The following is a 23,355-nucleotide window of genomic DNA, read 5'->3' as shown; positions in this document are numbered from 1 at the left end:
TTCAAGGACACATTTTGACTTACTACAAGAAGATTTCCCAAACTGCAGTCCGCACGCGAGCGCCCTGTCTGGGCTGCGTGCACAGGATAAAAAAGTGTGATGCTGATCTGGTGTTATAATTGTAAAAATGTTCAGGAATTACTGGCATGAATGAATCGGTCGAACACCTCCAGACAAAATCCATTTGATGACTTTAAACTCACATAGCGGTGTTGCATTTGATCATGTTTTGTTGATTAAACATGGTACTGATATGGGCCACAAACGGGATTTTTGGAAAGGGGGAAGTTGTGGGGCATCAAAGACGGACCATGTTTTGGGAAAGGCCGTTTTAGACATTAGCGACTGGACAATGTCGCATCCATTACAAGAGCTGTATCAAAAAATAAGGATTGTTTTTGATTGATACTGTCATGGAGTTTTTCCTTTGTAATATATACAGTATAATATGAATTAAGCCTTTCATGCACCCTGGAACCTTATAACATGATACGCTGTCCACTGGAGTAACCGCTGTCCCTGAAAGGGTTCATGTGGGTTGTGTAAAACTGCCCTGCATCTGACTGAGAGATGTATCTGATGTTTGGCAGTCAAGGTAACTACAGCAAGTACCACCTTGGGTGCGGGCAATGTGACCCACCAGAGCTGTCCCACTGATTCGAACGGTCCTGACTAGGTCCCCCCTCCCATCATCATGGCGGGATTAGCCAGCCAAGGTCACATCGCATCTTGAGTCCGACACTCGGTGGCCCGTGGGCATGTGGCCCTGACTGGAATTTGTACTGAAAAATTCCAGGATTTTAGTAAATGAGACAACAGCTGCCGGAGGACGAGATGCAGTTTAGGTCCAAATGCAATGAAAAAAGATCAGAGAAGAACAAATCAGGACGAGACAGATGTCCACTAAGGTGGAAAATGTGTGTTTTGTATCACTACACACAGTGTGAACCAACAAGGACACAGCAAACAAAATAGAGGTGAAAGTGTATTCATGACGAAAAATCATATGAAGCTCCTCTTCCAAGGCTCAAGTGGGGTTATGAAACAACTGCATTTTCTGCAGACCGTTTCACCGTGACGTCATGTACCATAAGGCAAGGCAAGACAAGAGATTTATTCATATCGCACATTTCATCCACGAGACAACTCAACGTGCTTCACACAAACAAATACATCACACCGACACACATTCACTTTGGTTTTCATTTGAACTTTATTAATGATGAGGTCTATTCCGATTCAGACTTTTCGCACACATTTTCAAGGATGAGCTGGGCGTCCATATTATGCCACCTACTACTACCGCTAATGAGATTGCAAACCCCAACCAACTACAACATAATGTCCAGCTTTCCACATGACATGAGCTTTTCCACTCTGATGAGCAAGGGGTCCTCAAAATTCTTGGGTCCACAGAACAAGTGGACAAGCCCCCAATCCTCTCACTTTCCTAATGCTAATTAAACATAACATAATGTCTAAATGCCACAGGAATTTAAAATGTGTTTTTTTTATATAAGTAAATTGAGTTACAAGCTTGGTCATAACAAATTCAACTCATAAGTTGAGGTCAAAGAAACAGGACATTATCTTGAAATATTATGTCTATTATCCATCCATTCATTTTCCGAACCGCTTTTATCCTCACTAGGGTCGCGGGGATGCTGGACCCTATGCCAGCTGTCTTCGGGCAGTGGGCGGGGGACACCCTGAACTGGCTGCCAGCCAATCGCAGGGCACACAGAGACAAACAACCATGCGCACTCACACTCACACCTAGGGACAATTTAGAGCGTTCAATCAGCCTGCCATGCATGTTTTTTTGGAATGTGGGAGGAAACCAGAGCACCCGGAGAAAACCCACGCAGGCCCGGGGAGAACATGCAAACTCCACACAGGGAGGCCGGAGCTGGAATCGAACCCGGTACCTCTGCACTGTGAAGCTGACGTACTAACCACTGGACTACCGGGCCGCCAAAAAAAAAAAACTTTCTTTAGGAATGTAAGATGATGAAAGGTCAGAATCATACCAGAGGTTTTCATTGTCCTGACATAGGACCTTGCAGATGCACAAGCTATGGTTCACAGAGTTTGAGAGCCACTGATTCAGAGACATTACAAAAATAACATAAAACTGTCGCATCTCATCAGTACCTGTTGTTTCCACAGCTGTGAGCTGATAGCAGTGATCCTCCGCTGTAGCCAATTTTCTATCTCGTAAATTCAGCTCAGTGTTGGTAGCTCTAGCCTGATATAACACACTTTTAAAAAGCGTGCGTGTGATGTAAAAAAAAATTCCCACGATCATGCATCACATTTTGTTGCGCGTGTTATTGCGCACAACCATCTACGCTGATGCCGCGCTCTCTGGATCGACCGTGTTGGAGACGCCGGGGAACACTTTCTGCACCAGGGAGGAGTAATTAATGCTTTTCACTCTGCTGCCATCGCGCCGCAGCTTCACGTCGAACTGAGGAAGACAGGAGAAAAAAATCCCCCAATATTATAGTATGAGAAGAAAAGTTAAAAATACATGTATAGATCCTTTTCTGTATTTTGTTTATCCTCTGTTGACCTACACGTATTTCTTCCCGGGCCTGTTTTTGTTCCAACTTTTGCCATTCTTGATCAAGGGTGTCAAACAGCTTTTTTTTTTTTTTGAGTTTGTCCTCCAAGATTATGCTTTGTGCTGAGGTGTGGTAAGAGTGGATTTTATATGACAGGAGAAGATATCAAAGCAACATACAGTAATTTAATGATGAATAAAATATATGAACAATGATCTAGTAACCCTGTAAAAAATAATCACTGCAAATCCTCTAATGCTTTAATGGCTGCCAGGTCCTTTCGGTTGATTGTTGATATCCATCGCCGTCTTTTATCTTCATCAGTAGGTATGTGAGAAAAAGCCCAGTTTGGTTTGCACCCTCGTCTATTCGTACATCCGACCGCACGGCAAGATATGACCATTTTAGAAGATAATCGTGTATGTAAATGAATACAGGACGATACGCTTTACAGGAGTTTCAACGGTTCCAACAGGTATAAATATTTTTTTTTGCCATCCGTCAAGGCGGAGGGGGCGTTCCTACGAAGGCTGTGATGTAATGCGCAAAAGGTGAAGAGGAATTATCGGTGCTTGTCACCCACGCCCAGCTCCGGCCTCCCTGTGTGGAGTTTGCATGTTCTCCCCGGGCCTGCGTGGGTTTTCTCCGGGTGCTCCGGTTTCCTCCCACATTCCAAAAATATGCATGGCAGGCTGATTGAACACTCTAAATTGTCCCTAGGTGTGAGTGTGAGCGTGGATGGTTGTTCGTTTCTGTGTGCCCTGCGATTGGCTGGCAACCGATTCAGGGTGTCCCCCGCCTACTGCCCGGAGACGGCTGGGATGGGCTCCAGTACCCCCAGCGACCCTAGTGAGGATCAAGCGGTACGGAAGATGAATGTCACCCACGCAGATTTTTTTTCCAGTTTAATCTTTCTGGTTTTCTCTTGTTTGCTTGTTTGTTTTCCCCATATTCCTTTAGCCCTCCCACGCCCGATGATGAATATATGTAAACAAAATATCTGCAAATGCCACTATCCAGCTGACATCTTTTTTTTTTTAATGTGCAAAGGACCAGTTTCACATGAAGATTTTTTGACGGACAAGCACAGAAACAAATAACAAGAAATTAATGAAAATAAAAGTCTTAACGACTTTACGATTGTAAATTCCTCACGAACCAAGCTTTGCCTTACTTTTAGGAGTTCGTCAGGCATCACCGGGGGAGCAGGATGATTTAACCAGTTGATGCCATCCAGGAAGGTGTTGTAGTTTATCTGGTCCCCGTCTGCAAACCTTCACTCACACACACACACACACACGCGTGCGCGCATTCATAACGTAAGGTACAAATGAGATCCGAGAAGCGCATCATATCAATCCTGCCTCAACGTAGACAGGTCATACTTTTGGAGTAGACATGTCAACAGGTTGTCAGAGAGGGGGACCTGGAAGGTTCTGCAGATGGTCATCGCCTCTTTGATGGAAGTGCGTCCTGTTCTGAAGAAGCAAAGGAACACAGGAATTTACGGGAAGTTAATATCTGTATTCTTTGATTTAGAGTTTTTTTTTTTTAAAACAGCTCCAAGTAACTTAAGCAACCATTTTGTGCTTTTTTTTCACCATTTGAAACAGTTCCCAGGTGTTCTAATAACATGTCTGTGACTTTCTCCTTTTATTAAAATCCCCCAAGGGTTAAGATTGCAGCAAATTAATTTTTGGCTTGCTGAAATGAGGATGTTTTGAGCTGAGCACGCAGTCCTACCGAATGAAAATAAGAAACAGTTCACCCCATTCGTCTCTCCTGCTTGGCCAATGCTGAGCATGGCCTTCATTACCATGACGACTGGGAGCAAATCTAGGGCACTTCAACATGGTGAGCACCTACTTTTTCTCAAGCAGCCCAGACTCTGAAGAGAAAACTAAGCCGCTAAGAAGATGAAGTCTCGCAGTATTTTTGTTTGTGGAGACAGCACTTTATCACAAAGCTGTCGAATTGCACAGGTCAAAAAAAATCTCCTTACAATCCTATGTTAGCTTTAGGAAACATTCAAGTATGTGCCAGTTATTTGAAGCAAAGCTTGATAAGGTGTTTAACCAATCTGTGCTGACATTCCAGATCTGCTTACCATTTTAATTTGATAGTACTTTAATGCATGATACTTGCATGATAAAAATTCAGGAAATTCAGAATGGCTGGCCTCCAGATGTATTTTAGAAATAGGGATGTGTGTAATTTCACATGTGCTCGGTGGGCAGGCACTCCTGAGTCTAACTATTAGCATACAAGCAAAAATCGTCCATTAAAAAAAAAAAAGTCCACTTTAACTCTTGTGATATGGTCTGTGTGTGGAGCTCGTCCTGCACTGCCAGTTGTTTCACACTCAGTAATGCCAAAAATCCAGAGTCCCATTCCTGCCATACCATTTCATTAGAGCCACGAGGAACAACAATCGACACCCGTGGGGGTTTCAGTACATACACACAATATGAACAAACACGGCTGCTTGACCTTGTCATTGTTCATTTCGAATTTTGTCTCTTAACGTATTTATTCATTCATTCATTCATCTTCCTAACCGCTTGATCCTCACTAGGGTCGCGGGGGGTGCTGGAGCCTATCCCAGCTGTCTCCGGGCAGTAGGCGGGGTACACCCTGAATCGGTTGCCAGCCAATCGCAGGGCACACAGAAACGAACAACCATTCGCACTCACACTCACACCTATGGACAATTTAGAGTGTTCAATCAGCCTGCCATGCATATTTTTGGAATGTGGGAGGAAACCGGAGCACCCGGAGAAAACCCACGCAGGCCCGGGGAGAACATGCAAACTCCACACAGGGAGGCCGGAGCTGGAATCGAACCCGGTACCTCTGCACTGTGAAGCCGACGTGCTAACCACTGGACTACCGGGCCGCCTCGTATTTATTTATTTATTTATTTTATTTTATTTTTTTGCTCCTAATTTTAATTCAGCAACTTTTTGCTTGAGAATGAAGACTATATTCCCGCAAAGTAAAAACGACGGGTTTCACCTCATACTATAAAGATGAACTTTTATCACCTACCTTTATGATTTGTCCGTGACTTTTTTTCCATGTGCTGTTACTCCACAAAGTTAGCTAAGTTCATTTTATAATGCAAAAGCAGGTCAATTTTTTTTTTTTAAAGATTGACATCTACTGATTTGTGTGTGTGTGTTCTTCCGCAATACATGCCATTTCTTGTCTTCAGAGTCCATCTGTTTCCAATGCTCCACTCCCTACGCTGGAACTAATGCTTGCTCTGAGATTTGGGGGCCACCGACTGCACGATTGATGCCTTGTGTGTCACCAATGTGCGTGTGCTCGTGCAAGTTTTTGTTTGCCTCTTCATCTATTGTCTGTGTATTTTATGCCTCGATCACAATCTGCAATTTCGAACGAAGAAGCTTGGATGCTCACTGAGGACTTGCAAATCAGCAACTGTGTGCTCTGTTCAAAGATGTGGGCCAAGAGGCTGACATGTTACCGACGAATTTTGTGGAATAGTCATGATTGTTATAGGTTGTTGCTTACTATCGTCTTGAGGCAACTGAGGCAAAATGGAAATGGACTGCTGGGCTGCAACATACCAGTGGTAGGCGGTCAACACTATCACAAGAATTGACCTACATTTACAACCTAAATTCTCATATTTGTTCCATAATCGCTCCAATGCTCTGTTTTCCTCATGTTGGAGCATTTCTCTGCGCGTAAACGGACGTTGGAATCTTTGTTTTTCCTGACCAATCAGATTTCAACGTGTGTGTGTTGCCATGTCAATCTCATCTGCCCTAAACTATGAGCAACAGCACATTTTCTTTCACCAATCAGATTGAACTGCCAGAGACCAGCTGACATCCGCATTTTCCTGTCCTCTGATTAGTTATTCTAAGCAAAACCGTGTTCCAGCCAATTTTGAGCAGCCAAACACGTCCGATGTGACCTCCATTTACATCACTGCACTGAATAACCAGCATCTCTGGTGAGTGTGATGTATTTTCTATCAATTCAATGAATGAAAATGTTTTCCAATGTTATGAGATGAATATTGATTCGAAACTGCTCCTGATCATATTTGTGTCACAGTTGGGTGCCATTCTACTGGATTTTTATATCATATTGATGGTTTCCGCAAATGTAATGTGAAATTGTTGATATTCGATCAGATATGTCCCTTCTGAAGACATAGGTACCAAATAAACTATATCCGAGGTGCTGTTGCTTCTGCCTCAGCTAGTTTTCGGTTTCATGCAACACTATACATGTCACGTTGTTTAATTTTCTTCTCAAAATATGAGTATCTCCCTACTTGGTGAGGTCGTGGTGTTCAAACACTCGGGTCATATCAGCGATCTGGTCAAAGTCCTTCTTCTTGAGGACGTCCTGGGCCACAGCCAGCATCAAGCCGACATCCGCTTCAGGCTGCTGGTGCTCAGAGAAAGATCGACCCAGCACCAGAACCTCATGCTCACTCAGCCCGCACTCGGTTGCCATCAGCAGGCCTCTGTGATATAGTCAAACACGGAAAAAGAGCTTTACTCGACTTCTAATGTAGGCTGCATAATTCACCATATGGAAAAAGTCACGAAACCTTATCCATAATTTAAGAGCAGGAAGACCCTTATCGGTTTTATTCTTGTAACTTTTTTTTTATCTCTTAGAAGTTGAGGATTTTTAAGTTCAACATAAGTTCAACACATCAGTGACCTTGGTTCCGGCATCGCTCAATTGTTGCTGTAGTTGTCTTCAGCCTCCCCAAACAACATTCTGTGACGTTAATATACAACCCAGTTTGTACAGTACCCAGAAAAAAAGACGCAGAAATGGCAGCTTTTGCAAACAGTATAAAAAGGATTCCTATCACTGAGATGATACCTGAACGACTCAAAGGTGACAAATCCAGTGTTGGTTGGATCATTAAGCGTCAGAAAGTTCCTGATATCACGCTGCTTCTCCTCCGGAATTGACCGCAGTTTAGCCAAGATGGTGCCAAAATTGGCTTTGGGAAACTTTTAAGACAGTTACACACAATATGGAATTAATTCATTCATTGACTGTGCTGTCATCATTTATATATGACGCATAACTTGGTCCCAAACCTGCTCAGCATGTTGCTCCAGGTAGTTCAAGGTGTACTCGTCAGCATCGAGCAGCTGAAATAACCTGTTGTTAAGGCAGAGGGTCGCTCCTACGTATAAATCTTGGGCGATGAAGTACTCGGAGGGCTCGCTCTTAAACAACTCTTGGCCCGGCTTCTTGACGCGACCGCGTGCCAGAAACATGCCGCCGAGCACACCTAATGATCCAGGAAGAAGAGAAAGGTCTTAAGCTGCAGACTCGCAGAAGTTCATCGCAACCCTAATGTACTCTGTCCGTTTGTAGTTTGTGTTCTGGCTCACAGTCCGAACCTGAGTTCTTCTGAGAGCGTTCAAAAACGCTGATAGAGTCGTCGCTCAGGTAGAAGGAGATGATGAACTCCCTCTCGCTATCCACTTGACTGTTGGTCACCATCTTGGCAAAGTACTTGAGCACATTACTCTGAAGGCCATATCTGTGAATAAATAAGAAAACCCATTATTTCCCTCATTTTTAGCCACTCCCCTCAGGCAGACGCTACAGATCCATGCGCACCAAATCCAGTAGACACTTAAACAGCTTCTTCCCTCTAGCCATTAACTCCTTAAACAGTCACTGACATAGTCACTCTTCTTGCACCACAAAATGGTACTACAAAACTACTGGTATACTCTAAAACGGTTCAATGATTTTGTTGTTTACGATGATACTAGTGCAGCGTGTTATACCGGAGACAAATTCCTTGTGTGTTCTACATACTTGGCCAATAAAGATGATTCTGATTCTGATTCTGATTCTGATTCTGATTCTGATTCTCCCTGTGCCTTTATGGACTTTCTCCGGGTACTCCGGTTTTCTTTGATTATAAGTGCATCGGAAAATGGATGGATGGATGGATGGATGGAATAATAATATCCATACTTGTCCGTTCATTATTTTTTGTAGTGCCCATCTTGTCTCTTTACATATAGTATTCGCGTTCCTAAACACACACACACGCACGCGCACACACACGCACACATATACTGTAGAGATATGTGAACGATAGTAACACTTTGCCACTATTGTTTAACATTAGTCTGGTGTGTTGGAAACAACGAATAATGCGGTGTATAATGTGATCCAACCTGTCATGTTCCATGAATTTATGGAGATCTTTCTGTGGGGGTTTGGGAAGCAGGCGCTGGCAAGAGCTTAGTGAGTCCTCCTCTGAGCCAAAGCCATTATAAGGAGGTACAAGCTTGGGGGGCTTGGGGACTACGGGAGCTTTGTACTTCACCGGGTTAAAGTCCTCTGAGAGGGGAAAGAAGGAGAACACACTTAAAAGAAGACAAATCCTGGGAGGAGCGCTGAAATGATCAGAGGCTCCGAGGTAATCCATCCGCGAGGGAGCATGGCATTCAGGGCGGACGTTAACCCCGCAACGACCTGTGACTGCTTGGAGTCAGACGGCAACTTCCATCATGCATGCATCACTCTGCCTGCTTTACTACTGTGACTAATGCAGGAGAGCCTCAACATTTTGCCCAGGGTAGCGGACTCATCCTAGCCTGGATTGGGTTACTCCCGCTGTGGGGCTGCTTGCCTGTTGCCGAGTAGGTTTGTCTAGGTTCCTAAACACACAGACATGAACCCACTGTATTATTATGTGTATTTCTAAAATGCTCGATGCTCAAGTGAAGTTGCACAGAGTCTGTTATACTTTTTTTTTAATGCCTCATGTTTTTGGATACAAGAAATGAATACTGAACTGAATACATGTTTTACTCTATCGAATTTTCAGTAGGATACTCGAATACTGAAATATTCGATCACTGGAGGCCTACAGTCAACCTCCCAGTAACATTGCCATGTACAGTATTTATCGTTTAATAGAACCCATGTGTCAAATTCGTGGGATTAATGTGTGCTCAAAATGAGTAAATTGCCCCTCAAATTAAGTTATTTCTGAGCAAAATAGCTCCTCAAACAACGGAGTTACTTTGTGCCTTGATCTATTAGCTACTTATTGAAAAAAGTGGCAACATTACAAGAAAGAATAATGTATCATGATAACGTCCAATTTTTTAAATTACCCACTTCAGAAGGACCACTGGGTACAAATTATATTACATAACAGTTCTTCCTCTGGTCTCTCCCGCTCGTCCATTGTGGTGAAGAAGTGTTAAATTAAGTTATGGGAGCCACAATACAGTATAACACGCACAATAATGTATACAATTGCTTAGTAGGAAAATGGTCGATACTGCGAGTGACACGCATGTTAACGCTTACTGCCCTCCAGTGGTTCAATCTAGACATTGCAAATATAAAAGTTAGAAATAAATAAATAACAGATATCAATGGATGAAAAAAAACGAATGCTTTTTGTTTACCTATCCCATACTTGTAGCGGTAGTAGTCTTTGGTGAAGTCGTCACAGTCAGCGATGATCACTTTCCTGCCCCACACGTTCAACTCGCCGCCCACTGTCAAATCACAATCCTTATAAAACTCCTCTTGGATGGCTGCAGTCTGCAGGAGTGTGGAAACATTGGCTGAGAATATGTTAATATGATTTAAAAAAAAGTGATTTATTTTGGCTATAAGGATGAATCTAATCGGGATGATGATGAAAAATACTTTGAGGCTGTCCAGTATGAAGCGGTCTCCTTGTCTGGTGGAGGCCAGCACATTAAGCACAGTGCGGTCGGTCACCTCTCCGGGTAGGTTCAAGTGCTTCGAAGCATGCTGTGGAGACTTGATAACAAACAAAGCTACCAACAAGAGGGAAAAAAAATCTATCTTTGACACCACGCTGCCAGCGACACATACATTAAATGTTATTTTACTTGAGTCGCTGATGGTGTGGTGGTACTCTCGCCTGAATTGAGAGCGGGCAGCATGGGATCGGTTTCCACTCAGTGACGATGTGGATGTGAATGGTTGGTCGTCTCAATATGTGCCCAGCAACTTAATGGCGACCAGTTCAGGGTGTTCAGTCTGCCATTTGCCTGAAGTTAGCTGGAATAGGCTCCAGCACCCCACTGGAGCCCTATTTTGGATAAGTGATATTAAAAATGGATGGATGGATGGATTGATTGTGATTTCACAAAATGGGAATTATGGTGAGCTGTGAAATTTCTTGTAATATCAAATATATGAATTTGCTCATTAAAGTTTGAGATAGACTAGTCTTGCTTCCATGTAGGGGTTCTGTAATTTGGAATTCATCAACGTACGACTCCAGGAATTGGCCCCCAAATTGTCTGCTTCAAAACAAAATGACTTCCTGTTGATTGTCGGTGGGCCTTGAGACAAAGAGAGTTATGATAAACAGAAGCACCAAGTTTCATGGAGGAATCACCATCAGTTTTTGGGGTGACACTTTCAAAGCTTTCTTCCATTTATCCATCTTCAATACTGCTCATCTCCACTAGGGCTAATTTCAGAACCGTGAGGCAGATCTGCTTACCAGTGTGCCGCTTTGACTGCAGACTGCATGAGAAGGAAAATTTAACTAGGATGAGAGTTTCTATGTGTGTGTGTGTGTGTGTGTGTGTGTGTGTGTGTGAGGGTGAAATATCATTTGCCTGTGTGTGCTCTGTGCTTGATTTGCAAGCAGTTCAGGGTGCCCTCCCTGGGAAAGCTGTCAAACTCACCTGTGACAAGAATGAGAACAAGCGCTACATTTTTTTTCGCATAGGAAAAGCATTCAAAATTACGTTTTTGGGTTTTTTTTTTGCCAAGAATAATAATAAAAAGGAATCAATGTCTTTATAACACTGTTAAAAAAAAGAAATGATCATGGGTGGGGGGGATTAGAATGCTTCAAGGATGCCTTGCTGCCTTTTCATTGAATGGAAGATTCTGGTCAACCTTTGGATCGTTGTTGACATTTAATAACAGACGAATAAAATTATCAAAATGAAAGCGCACACACTCATGACAGAGGCCTGGCTGTCGTTCAAGTTGAATTAGGCACTCGGCTAGTAGAGCCGAAATGCTCAAGGGGAGTGGGACTGTCGGAGTGAATTAGGTCTAAAATGACGGGAAGAAGTAAGCCAACCGGGAGGATGAACATTGTGAATGATTTGCTTTGCGGTTACTGCTCTTCTATGAATGTACATACTTGCATTTATTTTGGTACCGTTTGTCGAATAAAGTGATAGAAAGTCTACTGCTGGCTGCATCTATCCTTGACCATACGTGGCAATTTGTTCAAATTAGCTGTTAGCGTTTACATAATGTAAATGATTGTTAATGGAAGCAGCACATGCGTCTTTGTGCTGGCTGCTCAATGACTACAATGATAAGAGAAGAACACAATTTACATCAGAGCCTAACCCCGGTGCATTTCCATCCTGGCTGGTGGATTCTAAGTACACAATTAAACCAAGTAGTTATTTGCCTATTTCTATAAATGTGTTTGTTAAGATAACCCATTGGCACTTTTGCAGCACTGTTATGAAACGAAAGGGTTTATTTATGTCATAAGCACGCCCACGTCGAGTTTCTCAGCCAATGACTTGCCAGATAGGTTGGGTAAAGCGCAACACAGGCTTGTCAAAGTCAAAATGTAAGTAGAGCCGCAGAGTTAGAACGAATTAGCATTCCCTAACAGTATTACGAGCATTTGCTTATGATAATATAATTTTGTTTGGCTAACTTATTTACATGGGGGTAGGGAGCTTTTGTGTTTGGTGACATGATGAACCACACCACTACGGTACTTTCAGTATATTTTGATAAGGGGCAGGGTGATGAAATGATGGATTTATGTGTGATAATGGTCACGATAAGTGTGTGCTTGTTGTGGGCGTGAGGGTGGTTACATTAGTCAGTTTTATTCATGGGCTGGCACTTTGCATGAGACAGAGCTGCCTCTAAAAACCATCCAATTTCGAAAAGTATAAATATAGGTTGCCAATTCTTGATCCTTGTATTTTTATGAAAGCATTCCACAGATACATTATTTAAGGAACTGTTCTGATTTGTGAGAGAAAAAAAAACAAATTTCCTCTAGGTATCGTTGTCCAATGGCTAACTTCTTTTTACACTTGTGTGGCGGTTAAGATGGGAAATTGTGCTTCCAGCAAGCGGTCTCCTCCCGAACCGGTGGTGTTACAACTTGTGCTAAAAATCTGCACACACACCAAAAATAAAAATGTCAATCACTACAGACTTTTTTGTTGTACCTCATTTTTACAGTCAGACCTATTAGATAAGTGCCAAAGGTCATCCCAATCAAGTTTCCCTTTAACACACCTCACACATAAGGATGATCTTTTCAGACAATCTAATAATATTGTCGACCGTTTGATGTCCTTGGTCGGGAACGGGCAAAATGTCTTTTTACGTGTGTACCCGGAATGCCATTATTATGGATTATTTAAATTTTGTTTTATTTAATTGAGGAAAAAAATCACTTGTAAATATGGTCAGCAAGTGTTCTAGAGTGCTCCATCCATCATTTCTTATCAACAGATTGTGTTTTTATCTTTTTTTTTTTTACTCATCATTTTCTCAAACAGCTCACCTTGGGTAGCTTGCTTCGACGTAGGAATTTGGATGCTGTGACTCGACCGGAATTTGGTGGGATGACTTCCCTGATTTCTAATGTGTCGTCGGCCAGGTAGTAGTGCAACACGAGCTCTCTGAGATCCCCGTAGATGGCCTGGGTGTCATCCCAGAAGCAGAAGAAGCGCAGGACTTTACAGTCGTACTCCAAGAACTGTTTAAGAGTGTCTCGCCTCTCATACGGCCGCAATGGACTCATGCTTTTCTCCATCTGAGAAAACAGCATTTCCACTTTTCCGTACATTCTGTATGCGCTGAATCAACAACGGATTCAAAAATTTCACTAATAAGAACAACAACAACAATAATAATAATAATATAAAAGGGTGCAACCTTTTCCCGGAGGCTACGGTAAGGGTCTTCGGGCACAGCGACAGGGTCATTGAGTATCACCCCGCATTTAGTGAGAAAGTTCCTTGTGAACTGGTCACAGTTGGTCACCGTGAACGTTTGGGCGAACAGTACCATCTGCTGGTTGAGGTTAAAGTGGAACACGTTATAGAACTGCTCCTGCTTGGGTGGTGGCAATGGGATGCGTTGGCGGCGAATCAGAGTCCCTAGCAACATAAAACCACTGTTGAATCAAATATTATCACGAAACACATCATTAGATACATACTGTAAATACAAATCAAAACTTTGATATCTTAATTGATTCTACTTTTGAGAAGGGAATAACACTTTCAAAAACCGAAAAGTGAAACGTTTGGAGTAAAAATGTGTGCACACATTGTTCTAAGTGGGTATGTGGCTGTGGACAGAAGTAACCAATCACATTCAAACTCATCTTACATGGGAATGAGCATCCACCTGCCACTATCGAAAGTGCCTCTTAATACCTTAAAAAAAGTTCACATGTTCTAGTTGGCTGTTCGTGACATTTTTTTTTCCCACTTTGAAGTGGCAGACAGAACTGTTCATAATTCCATCCACCTTCTCTAAGGCCCCAGTTGAGGCGGAAGAAAAGCAGACCCAAGTATGTTGCTGCCACCACCATACTTGTGCAAGCCATTAGATTAATTACTTCCCATGGACATGAAAGCAAAATGGATTCACCTTGAGGAATTCCGCTGTTTTTGTACTGTGGCTCAACCACTTGTATGGTATCATCTTCCAGGTAGAAGTAGATTTTACATTTGCGGATTCTGTTGGTCTCATTGGGAATGTCTGGCACCGTTTCCTGGAAATACGCCTCAAAACACAGGGCCTGCACAGTGGATGCGTTTTGGAAGTTTATCAATACAAAATTGTAGATTTGTGATGCAAAATTAAGGCGACGCACCTGTTTGTCAAAGGCAACCCATGACGGCAAACCACCGGTTGCTACTTTGGGATAGACGGAAGATTTTGGTTTGATCCGCTGTCCCAGCAACAACTCACCTCCGATGCCTGGCTTCTCTATTCCGGCCAGCAGAGGCACCCCACTCGAGTAGTCGAAATGTTGGGATTTGTGAAATTTCTCCTTCAGCAGCTGGAACACAAAGAACAGAATGTAAGGCGTGACAACAGGTGAATATCAGTGAGGAGAAAAAGTACCAAGCATAAAACGTTTGTGGAGACTTTTATTGATGAATACATTTCCAACGACATCCAATTCTATGCCTTTCTGTGTCACTTCCAGTAACTCTTCCAGTCTCTCCATACCTTTGCTGCAACCTGCTGATGACACTCAGTGATAATCTAAAGTGGCCACTTACCTCTGAGAAAATCCTGTTTCAAGCCATGCGATGGCAAGGTAAAGTTGATCAGTTGTTAGGTGTCATCTTGGTCTTATGATGTTGAAATGTGAACAGCAATGTTTTAAATACCAATTCGAATTGAACCAGGAAACTGACAGGTTGATTTCTGGATCGAAGAATTCAAGAACCGGTTGTAAATTTTTGATGCTCAGCCTCGCTCGGGAAGAGCAAGTTGTGCAAAAAAGTACAGCACCGACATATTGAACTCTTGGACATTTGCATTCGCGGTAAGAGATCAAAGTAAACTCGGGAAAGGTTAGAGTGAATTTTTGGAACTTTCATTTAGTGGGTCCTGATATCAAACGTTTTGTACATTCTTTCTGGAGTGTGAGACGTTCATTAAAATACCGTACATCTAGATACAGCAACAATAAAATGTTTGCAAGCTAGTGAATGGGAACTTTTAACAATGTCTTACATTACATTCTTATTCAGCATAGTTTACTACATGTTTTCTGAATCTGAAATCACCAGCATTGAAGTGAAGTTGTTGTTTTTTTCCCCCGATTCTCTGGCCTTCCAGTCTGTGTGGAGTTTGCAAGTTCTCCCCGTGCCTTGCGTGGATTTCCTCCAACATTCCAAAAATATGCATGGCAAGTTCATGGAACACTCAAAATTGTCCCAAGGTGTGATTGTGAGCGCGAATGGTTCTTCGTCTATGTGTGCTCTGCGATTGACTGGCAACCAGTTCAGGGTGTCCCCCGCCTACTGACCGACGACAGCTGGGATAGGCTCCAGCAGGCCTGCGACCCTTTTGAGGATAAGCGGATGAGAAAATGGATGGATGAATGAATATTTATGAGCAGTATTCTGTGTTAATGTTCAAACAACCAAAGTGGCTTACAATGTGAACTGACCTTTTTCCCTTAGTATTGTGCATGGTGGTACATGGAGCTGTAAAGTACGGAGCCCTCGGGTGACATGGAAAAAAAAAGAATTTTGCGTTCCAAGTTTTGCAATGTTGCGACACCCTCATTCACCGAGATGACATAGTTTGAACACAGGGTTCTTTTGAGACGTTCAAACTTTTGACTGGAACTGTTTTCCTTTTTTTTTTTTTCAGTGAGACCGGCGTGTTACTTTAAAATAATGCAGCTCAAACTTTTTTTTCCTCCCTAACAATGTTTCTTTCACTTTTTTCCACCTGCGTTTTAAAGCCTTTTTAAATTGCGTAAACGATGTGAAGTGACTTGAAAAGTAAATACAATTAGTTCATGTTGCCGTTGGATATCAACCCAAATGTAACTTTCAACAGAATGGCTTAATTAATTTCCAAAGTTACATTGCATGTACATCCACACACATGTACTATGTATCACAGAGGATAATATACAATCGTCACAGTACTTACGTTTATATTTGGAGAATTTCCGGGTAGAAAGGGTAACGCCATGTCGGAAATGTGCGCTTTTTTTACTTCGCAAAACGTGCTTATAGCTGTCCCCAGCGTATCCCTTCAAGTGTTGACGGTCACCATGGTTACCTGGATTGGTTTCCAATAGCAGGCACTTCCAAACACGACTTGTCTACGTTTGTATCCAAAGTTTTCTCTAAACTACAATTTCCCATACAACGTAAACAGAACAAACCTTAATTAAACTCATATTCAAAATGTACTTACGTTTGGATACAAAGTTTGATCTAAATTGCAATGAATCGCACAACAGACCAAACAATTTAACCTTTGTTCAAATGCACTTTTATTTGTTCAAACATTATAATGAGCAGTATACCTTTTGGATTCAGTTATTGCTCACTTAAAAAGCATACAAAAGAAACTGCAGGGCAAAAATAATTCTACACCAATCAGCATGAAAATTCACTTCAAATATGATTAACTTTTTTTGACACAATGCACTGCCACAATGAGAACATTTTGTATATAAATAAAATGTTGCAACATTATAATAGGTTTTCCCCTCTTTTATTTGTATTACAGGAGTGTCCAATGTGAGGCCCCACAGATTAATTTTATTTATGTTTTAAATATTGGCTCACATGAAGAAGTACACCTCGGTGTAATAGAAGTGCAAACTTTTGACCTGGCACATGAACTGAGTGTATTCACCCATAATGATAGTGCTTCCTCAAGTGGAGGTCAGGTATCTTTACATATAGAAGAGAAAAGGGGTTCGGCCGATACAGAAAAGACAGCTAGCTACAGCAAACACGCCGTCAGCTGATTGATTGATGATCCATCAAGCAACAGCTTATCCCTTTTCCCGACGCATCAAAACAATTCGGGAGTGTTCAGTCAAGTCATCCGTCTGAGCCTAGGACGCCAGACCGAGCAGGAAGCCTCCGACGAAGCCGCTCGTGACCACAATGTTTTTCTTCACAAACTCTGTGGACTGAGTGACAGGCATCAGAATTTTTTAGTAAAACCCAAAGCACCACACAAAGGAATCATTATCAAATATAGATGATCGAGCTTGTTTCTTAAGCTTGACCAACATCAATGTTAATCAAATAACTGCAGTTGGTTTCCTCAAACAGCGGGGAGCTACACACGCACACACGCATTTTACATCAATACACAAAGTTGATTCGACAGGTATCAAGCCTTTTCTGTTTTTAATTGCGCGTACAGCTCCAAAAATAAGACTTTAACATGTAGTGTCAAAATAACACTGTGACGACTGACTCATGGTACCAACATATCAGTCATGGATAACGTTGATTTGTTTACTGTGCAAATGCTCACATCATATTGCTAGCGCTGCTATTTTGTTCGAGCTGGACTGCACTCCCTGTGTCTATTTATTACAATTATGCTGTTTCATAATCGCAAGCCTTTGCGAAAGGTCATGTTGAAGAAAGTTGCTCGTGCACGACAACGAGGGGTGCAGCTGTGGTCAAAGACTGGGGGTTGGGGGGGGGGGGCTCAGTGAAGTGATGCTTTACCCAAATCTTTGTTGGGACTTTAACTCCGCCTAAGTAATGAGATCCCAACAGGGACAGACATTTTTCTTCCTCCTCAATAGAAAACAGCAACATCCATTTGAGGTGTGTGTGGGGGGGGGGGGGGTATCCTCTCATAACACTATTACATCATATAAACCTCAATCTGAGTATGATTGGGTGTGAGCGTGCTTCATTTTGCAAGTGGACCACATGAATGAATGAGACATTATAAAGCTGATGTGTGACTTGTTCTGTGTATGTGTGTGTGTGTGTGTGTGTGTTTCAGGAACTCACCCTCTCAACTAATGTGTTCAGTTCTGGACCTGCTTTATCTGTGTTCTTCTTGATCTGCTTCTTGGCTTTATTCACATCCTTCTCGACCCTCTTCCAGTCTACTTGGATGTAGCCACTGTTGTTTGCTATCTAGAGGATAGACAAGTCAGAAAACACGTGTGGGTGGATCTCAGAATACACAGTCCAGCTGTGTGACAAGTGAGCCCAAAATTGAACGCGCTGATCCCTAAAAATGACCCTTTGAATGGTGAAACAAAGGCTCTCAGACACGGTCGTTACATTTTTGGATCCCGTGGACACCACAACCGATCAATCAGCTGTTCGCTTTGCAAAGTACATAACGCCTGCAGCTGTACAGTGGGCCTTTCAAGTCCTGCTTAATCACTCTCAAGAATACACAACAAAAAGTCGCATGAAAATAAATGTATCCATTGACTTCACTGTGCAGCTGTTACCAATTCAACAGGACACCATGCTTGATGCCTAAACTACTCGGTTGTCTCTGAATAAACAAGTTGTTCATTAAACATGTTAACACAGTATTTTAAAGTTCAACCATTGCACTTCCGAGTATGCTTTCGAAAGTAGAGGAAGCACAATGTTAAGTAGAGTTATGTGGTACCTTGTAAACTGAACATCTAACAACCATAATGGCATTTTTGTTGCCAGCGTAGTCACGTTGTGAATAGTGTGGAACTCGATTAAACGGTATTGTGTTTTAATTATATTCTGTGAGTTTAGTGGTCACACCTGTTCGTCAGAGTGATGCATTTAATGGTATAAAAGGCTCTTAATTACATGGTCGTGTAAGCATGTCACAAACAGGAAGTCATCGCGACGGCTATTTTTCACACCTCGAAATACATTCACACAGACAATGATTGATTTGAAAGGGAAAACAATATTGACTCAGGAACTGGGTCAACACACATTATTTCCACGAAAGGCTCAATTAGAACAGGGAATGAATGAATACCTGTAACAAAAGAAGTCCTCCGCCCACAGCAGTGGCAGCGACTTTACCAACTTTCTGGAAGAGATAGCCTGCACACCTGACATGAAACACACTATTTAATAAGGGTAAGCAGGGTACATCCAGACCAATAATCAGGACGAAATTGAGCCTGATTATTGCTTTCCACTCAAAGTCAGCAAAGGTGATATTATTGGATGCTGAAAAGATTATACTGAGGAATTATCCTTTTAATAATGTTTTCATAGACCATTTGCTTGTAAAATATACAGAATGGCAATCATGAATGATAAACCTATTCAGTATTTAAAATGGCAGTGACTCTACTTGTATATGTGGTCAACCTTTTGGACTTTGTGACTGTGTGGTGGAGCTAAACAATACCCAATTAAGATGTGACCTTGACACAACAGGGGAACAACCGTTGTGTTGAGTGTAAAATGCATCTTCAAACGATTCACAATAAAAGCAAGTGTTTGCAAGATAATCAAAGTTAGCATGGCTTTTTCCGCCCAAATTAGAACATGGATAATCCCTTTCAGTATTTGTTTATGTACCGCCAGTCAATTTTGAAGGTCTGGGCTGACCTAAAAAGCCACATGAAACATTCAATGACATGACATTAAAAAAAAATCACATAAATTTATTGATTACCATCCGCTAACTCCTCCTATGGCAATCTGTGTGGCCACTGAATATTTTTCTGCTAAAGGTCCGGACGTCTTGCCAAACAGGCGGTTCCACCATCGCTGACGTTTGGCGTACTCTGTCAGATCGACGACCTTGTCATAGATCTCCTCTTCCAGATCTACAAATATGAATAACGTGTTCAAAACATGAGTCAGCACGGCAGGAACCCCCTTTCGTGCTTGAACCTTTCTAAGAGTAACGCTCGCACGACAACAGTCGCAAAGGTTGTTTCAACTTGAATATTTGTGGCGTTACTTGACAACACATGGTGGTGACGTTCCCCCTTGAATGCAAATACCGCGATTCAATAAAGACTCATGCATAATTGACAACATTCTTAACAGAAAAGGAAAAGTTATGGTGACAAAACAATGAGTTAGCATCCTTACGAAGTACGGCTAAGAATTTAGCCAACATGGCGTAATCGTACTCCAAAGAGAATGCGTGGATTTTGACAGGATGCAAAATCAGAAGACTAAGTCAATCATATACTTATAAACCTTTTCACCCAAAGACGTTTTATGTTCATGTGTATGTGCTAAAAGAGGAGAAATTGGCTTGACGGGTTGCTTACCCTTGTTGTGCTTCGCCATTTTGGATCCTCAGATACCTTCACGTCTTGGTCACTTCGACTACTTTGACATTCAAAGTAAGGGGGCGAAGCGAGACTGCTTATTTCCCAAATATATTAACTTTGAACAGACTCGCTGAGCTTTAATGGATAACAACATCAATTGATAGTCTGGTGAATTTATGTTGTTAGTCTATAGCTATTACTTATAACTACTATGTTATCAAAATTTTCCCAAAATACACAACCACAAGTCCGAATTTCATCGAAGGAGTCACATATTACGTCACATAACACCCAGGTGAATTGTGGTTAATGTAGACCTTGTGCGTTGTTTTGTGAGTTTGTGTGATTCACTCCACGTAATTGAAATGCAACATTTACCCATAGTGTAAAGACAAGTAAAACTTTGAACACAAAATTCAGATTGGTATTTTGGACCATTCTGAAAGCGGGGTTCATGACGTCACCGTTTATCGATCCACCAATCGCAAAAACTACAAAGTGGTTGCTAAATCGGAACTCAACTTCCCCTTTTCCCGCCCCTTTTGATGACAGCAAATCTGACCAATTACACACCCGAATATAGGATTACGTAATAACAATACAGAGGGTGGAACCAATCGCGGGTGTTTGGGGGATCGAGGGATGGACTTTTTTCTTGCCAAAAGCGCGTGTTCGCCGCGTGCTCGCCAAACGTCAAGCAGGGGCAGTCACGTGACGGCACATGCCCGCATCTGATTGGACAAGGCGTGCCGACAGCGGCGGCGTGCGTTTGCCAGTGTGACACAATTACAACAACTTTGAGCCGATGGTTGGGGAAGTTTACGATATTATCAAATTACACCCTGTCGTAAAAAAGCCAACGTTGCATCCACACTATGCACACATCGGCGCCGGGGATCACGCTGTTATAATGAAGCGGGTGGAAGCTAACTTGAAGGGTTCGTTTCCTTGAGGATTTGGAAAGAAAAACACGCTACGCCCCGCGCGAGTTGCTGCGAACAAGGTGTGCAACTCTTCCGTTGCTCGTGTCGTCTCGTCAGCCGGGCTCAGACACCGTTGCTGTTTCAACTTGCCCACCATGAAATCGTGCGGAGTGTCGCTCGTCGCTGCCGCCGTCGCCTCCTCTTCGGCTGCTGCGCGGAGTCTGAGCGCCGCCGCTAATGACGAGGAGAAAATGGCGTCGGCAAAAGCGAGTGCAACCGAAGAGGACTTTCCGACGTTTACGACACAAGAGAAAGAGAGCCTGCTTGCAATTGACAGGTTAGAACTAGTGTGGTGTTTACATTTTTTGCTGTTGTTGTGGAAAATACCCACTTCGTTCCTTGTGCATGTGTTTTACGCAGTTTGTAACAACACAACACGATTGCCCCCTCAAGTAATACGGAACCGCCTGTTTTATGTGTCCTCTACTTGCAGTTCACTGTTTGGATTTCATAGGCTTCAAGAAGATGGCGCCAGAACGAAGGCCTTACTGTTAAAGGTATGCCACCACAGTGTAACATCACGGTCGCCTCTTTTTCATTATTTCCTCTCGTTAGTAGTGCACATCCCCTCCCGAGATAAAGTGGCAGCGACCTCTCAACACCACTCGTTGCTAACGCAGCTAATGTTGTTAGCATCGACGTGCACAGTCGTGTATTTGTCCAACTTTGACTATTAAATGCCTATTTTGATCACCCCACGCATGTATTCGTCATAATGTGTATCCCCACACAACGCAATCACTATAAAAGACCGAATATCTTTTTTATTGAAGCCACGTTTAAAAGTGTCACAATCCCGAACTAACGAACGAGGCGCAATATGAGTCTTCACATTTAAATGCCATTCATCGTGGCATCCAACGCGATATGTTTCTTTTGCGACACATATTTTAATTAAGAGGGACAGACATGTTCGGCAAATGTAAAACCCACAGACAACAATTCGCTTGTTATTAGATTAGAAATCATCCAACGCTTGCTACTTGGCTGCAAAGTGCAGAACCATTATGATGAAAAGCCTTCAAATGTAGATGTGCCTGAAAATTACAAAATCAAATTAAAGTTACACGTAAAGTTGACAGTTCTCAGCTCATTTTGGTTGGTCCGTCAGCTAACTAATGCTAGCGTGTAGCCGCTACCGGTGTGTAGCGCATTTCTGCCTTCTTAACAGACGCGCTGAGTCGACATGATAAACAGAACAGAAACATATAGCTCATGCAATTTTGAACGTATTACCAAAAGTAAAGGTCTTATGTGAGGAGGCAAGACGGATGTGATGGCATGAATACACTTGGCCAACGTTCCAAGCTAACGAGCCTCGCTAGCAGGGCTAATCACGTTGGGGAATAGAGATGAGATCGTGATATTAAGTTTATCATGAAAAAATCTCGCTGAACGCACGAATCAGTGGCGTGCAGTTTGAACGGCGTGGTGCAGTTTTGTGTACCCTAGACTATAATGTTAGTCCAGGCTGGGCTGCCTTGACCCGATTTTGCTTTCAACATGTGGTTTGTGGGCGTCTGTTTGGAGGATGAGCTGAGATAATATTATTTTGATACCAATCTGCATTCATGATTATACTGCATTGATACTGTTTGTATTCCTGTGTTTAATTCCTGTGTGCATGTTTGGCCTCGTGAGGGCTGTCAAGAGCTTGAGTCTGCGTTGCTCCTTGTGATTTTTCTAATTTTGTATTTGTGTGTATGACGGTTTGTCTCATGCAAAAAATGGCTGAAAGTGCAGACAAGTCCATTGGCGACTATGGCTGCCATCGCCCCCATGGCTCCCATTGTTTCCCCTCAATTCACTTGAGTGGTGTCCTAACTCAAATGTTGGCTTGCAAAGCATAAAATTGACCAAGGCTACATGCACACTGCAGGGTGTGACCCCCAATTCAATTTTTTTTTTGTTAAATCTTTTTATGTAGTTGCTCACATTGCAAACACAAATGTGGCATTCAGTGTGAATGGAACATTTTCATGATGTGATG

General features: G+C 42.4%; 3 protein-coding genes across 5 annotated transcripts in view; 1 reads left to right on the top strand and 2 right to left on the bottom strand.

The window, feature by feature from the left end:
• Nucleotides 1-1,206: 1,206 nt before the first annotated feature.
• Nucleotides 1,207-16,522, bottom strand: efhc2 (EF-hand domain (C-terminal) containing 2). 2 transcript variants are annotated; one of them, XM_052081771.1, is made up of 16 exons: nucleotides 16,296-16,405; nucleotides 14,488-14,676; nucleotides 14,262-14,412; nucleotides 13,539-13,762; nucleotides 13,165-13,416; nucleotides 10,269-10,376; nucleotides 10,022-10,160; nucleotides 8,774-8,939; nucleotides 7,979-8,121; nucleotides 7,670-7,866; nucleotides 7,446-7,579; nucleotides 6,880-7,074; nucleotides 3,953-4,045; nucleotides 3,742-3,841; nucleotides 1,968-2,470; nucleotides 1,207-1,605 (listed from the first exon to the last, which is right to left on the bottom strand). In XM_052081771.1, exons 1-15 carry the CDS (start codon nucleotides 16,335-16,337, stop codon nucleotides 2,348-2,350), a joined length of 2,256 nt encoding a protein of 751 aa, XP_051937731.1. In that variant the 5' UTR covers nucleotides 16,338-16,405; the 3' UTR covers nucleotides 1,207-1,605; nucleotides 1,968-2,347. The 2 variants fall into 2 exon arrangements, with proteins under 2 accessions (XP_051937731.1, XP_051937729.1); XM_052081769.1 differs by having other exon boundaries at nucleotides 10,022-10,376; nucleotides 16,296-16,522.
• A 98-nt stretch (nucleotides 16,523-16,620) lies between these two features.
• fundc1 (FUN14 domain containing 1) lies at nucleotides 16,621-20,606 on the bottom strand. Its single transcript, XM_052081812.1, has 5 exons — nucleotides 20,380-20,606; nucleotides 19,770-19,923; nucleotides 19,119-19,194; nucleotides 18,143-18,271; nucleotides 16,621-17,295 (listed from the first exon to the last, which is right to left on the bottom strand). Exons 1-5 carry the CDS (start codon nucleotides 20,396-20,398, stop codon nucleotides 17,218-17,220), a joined length of 456 nt encoding a protein of 151 aa, XP_051937772.1. The 5' UTR covers nucleotides 20,399-20,606; the 3' UTR covers nucleotides 16,621-17,217.
• Nucleotides 20,607-21,143: 537 nt separating this feature from the next.
• kdm6a (lysine (K)-specific demethylase 6A) overlaps nucleotides 21,144-23,355 on the top strand; it is a 53,490-nt gene continuing 51,278 nt past the window's right edge. For both annotated transcript variants that reach the window (XM_052081731.1, XM_052081729.1), the window contains exons 1-2: nucleotides 21,144-21,642; nucleotides 21,799-21,862. In XM_052081731.1, the coding sequence (XP_051937691.1) occupies nucleotides 21,461-21,642; nucleotides 21,799-21,862 (246 nt within the window). In that variant the 5' untranslated portion in view covers nucleotides 21,144-21,460. The remainder of the gene's footprint in view (nucleotides 21,643-21,798; nucleotides 21,863-23,355) is intronic.

Source organism: Hippocampus zosterae, chromosome 12 (genome assembly GCF_025434085.1).
Source record: "Hippocampus zosterae strain Florida chromosome 12, ASM2543408v3, whole genome shotgun sequence".
Taxonomy (NCBI): domain Eukaryota; kingdom Metazoa; phylum Chordata; class Actinopteri; order Syngnathiformes; family Syngnathidae; genus Hippocampus; species Hippocampus zosterae.
This window is presented reverse-complemented; position numbering and strand designations above follow the sequence as displayed.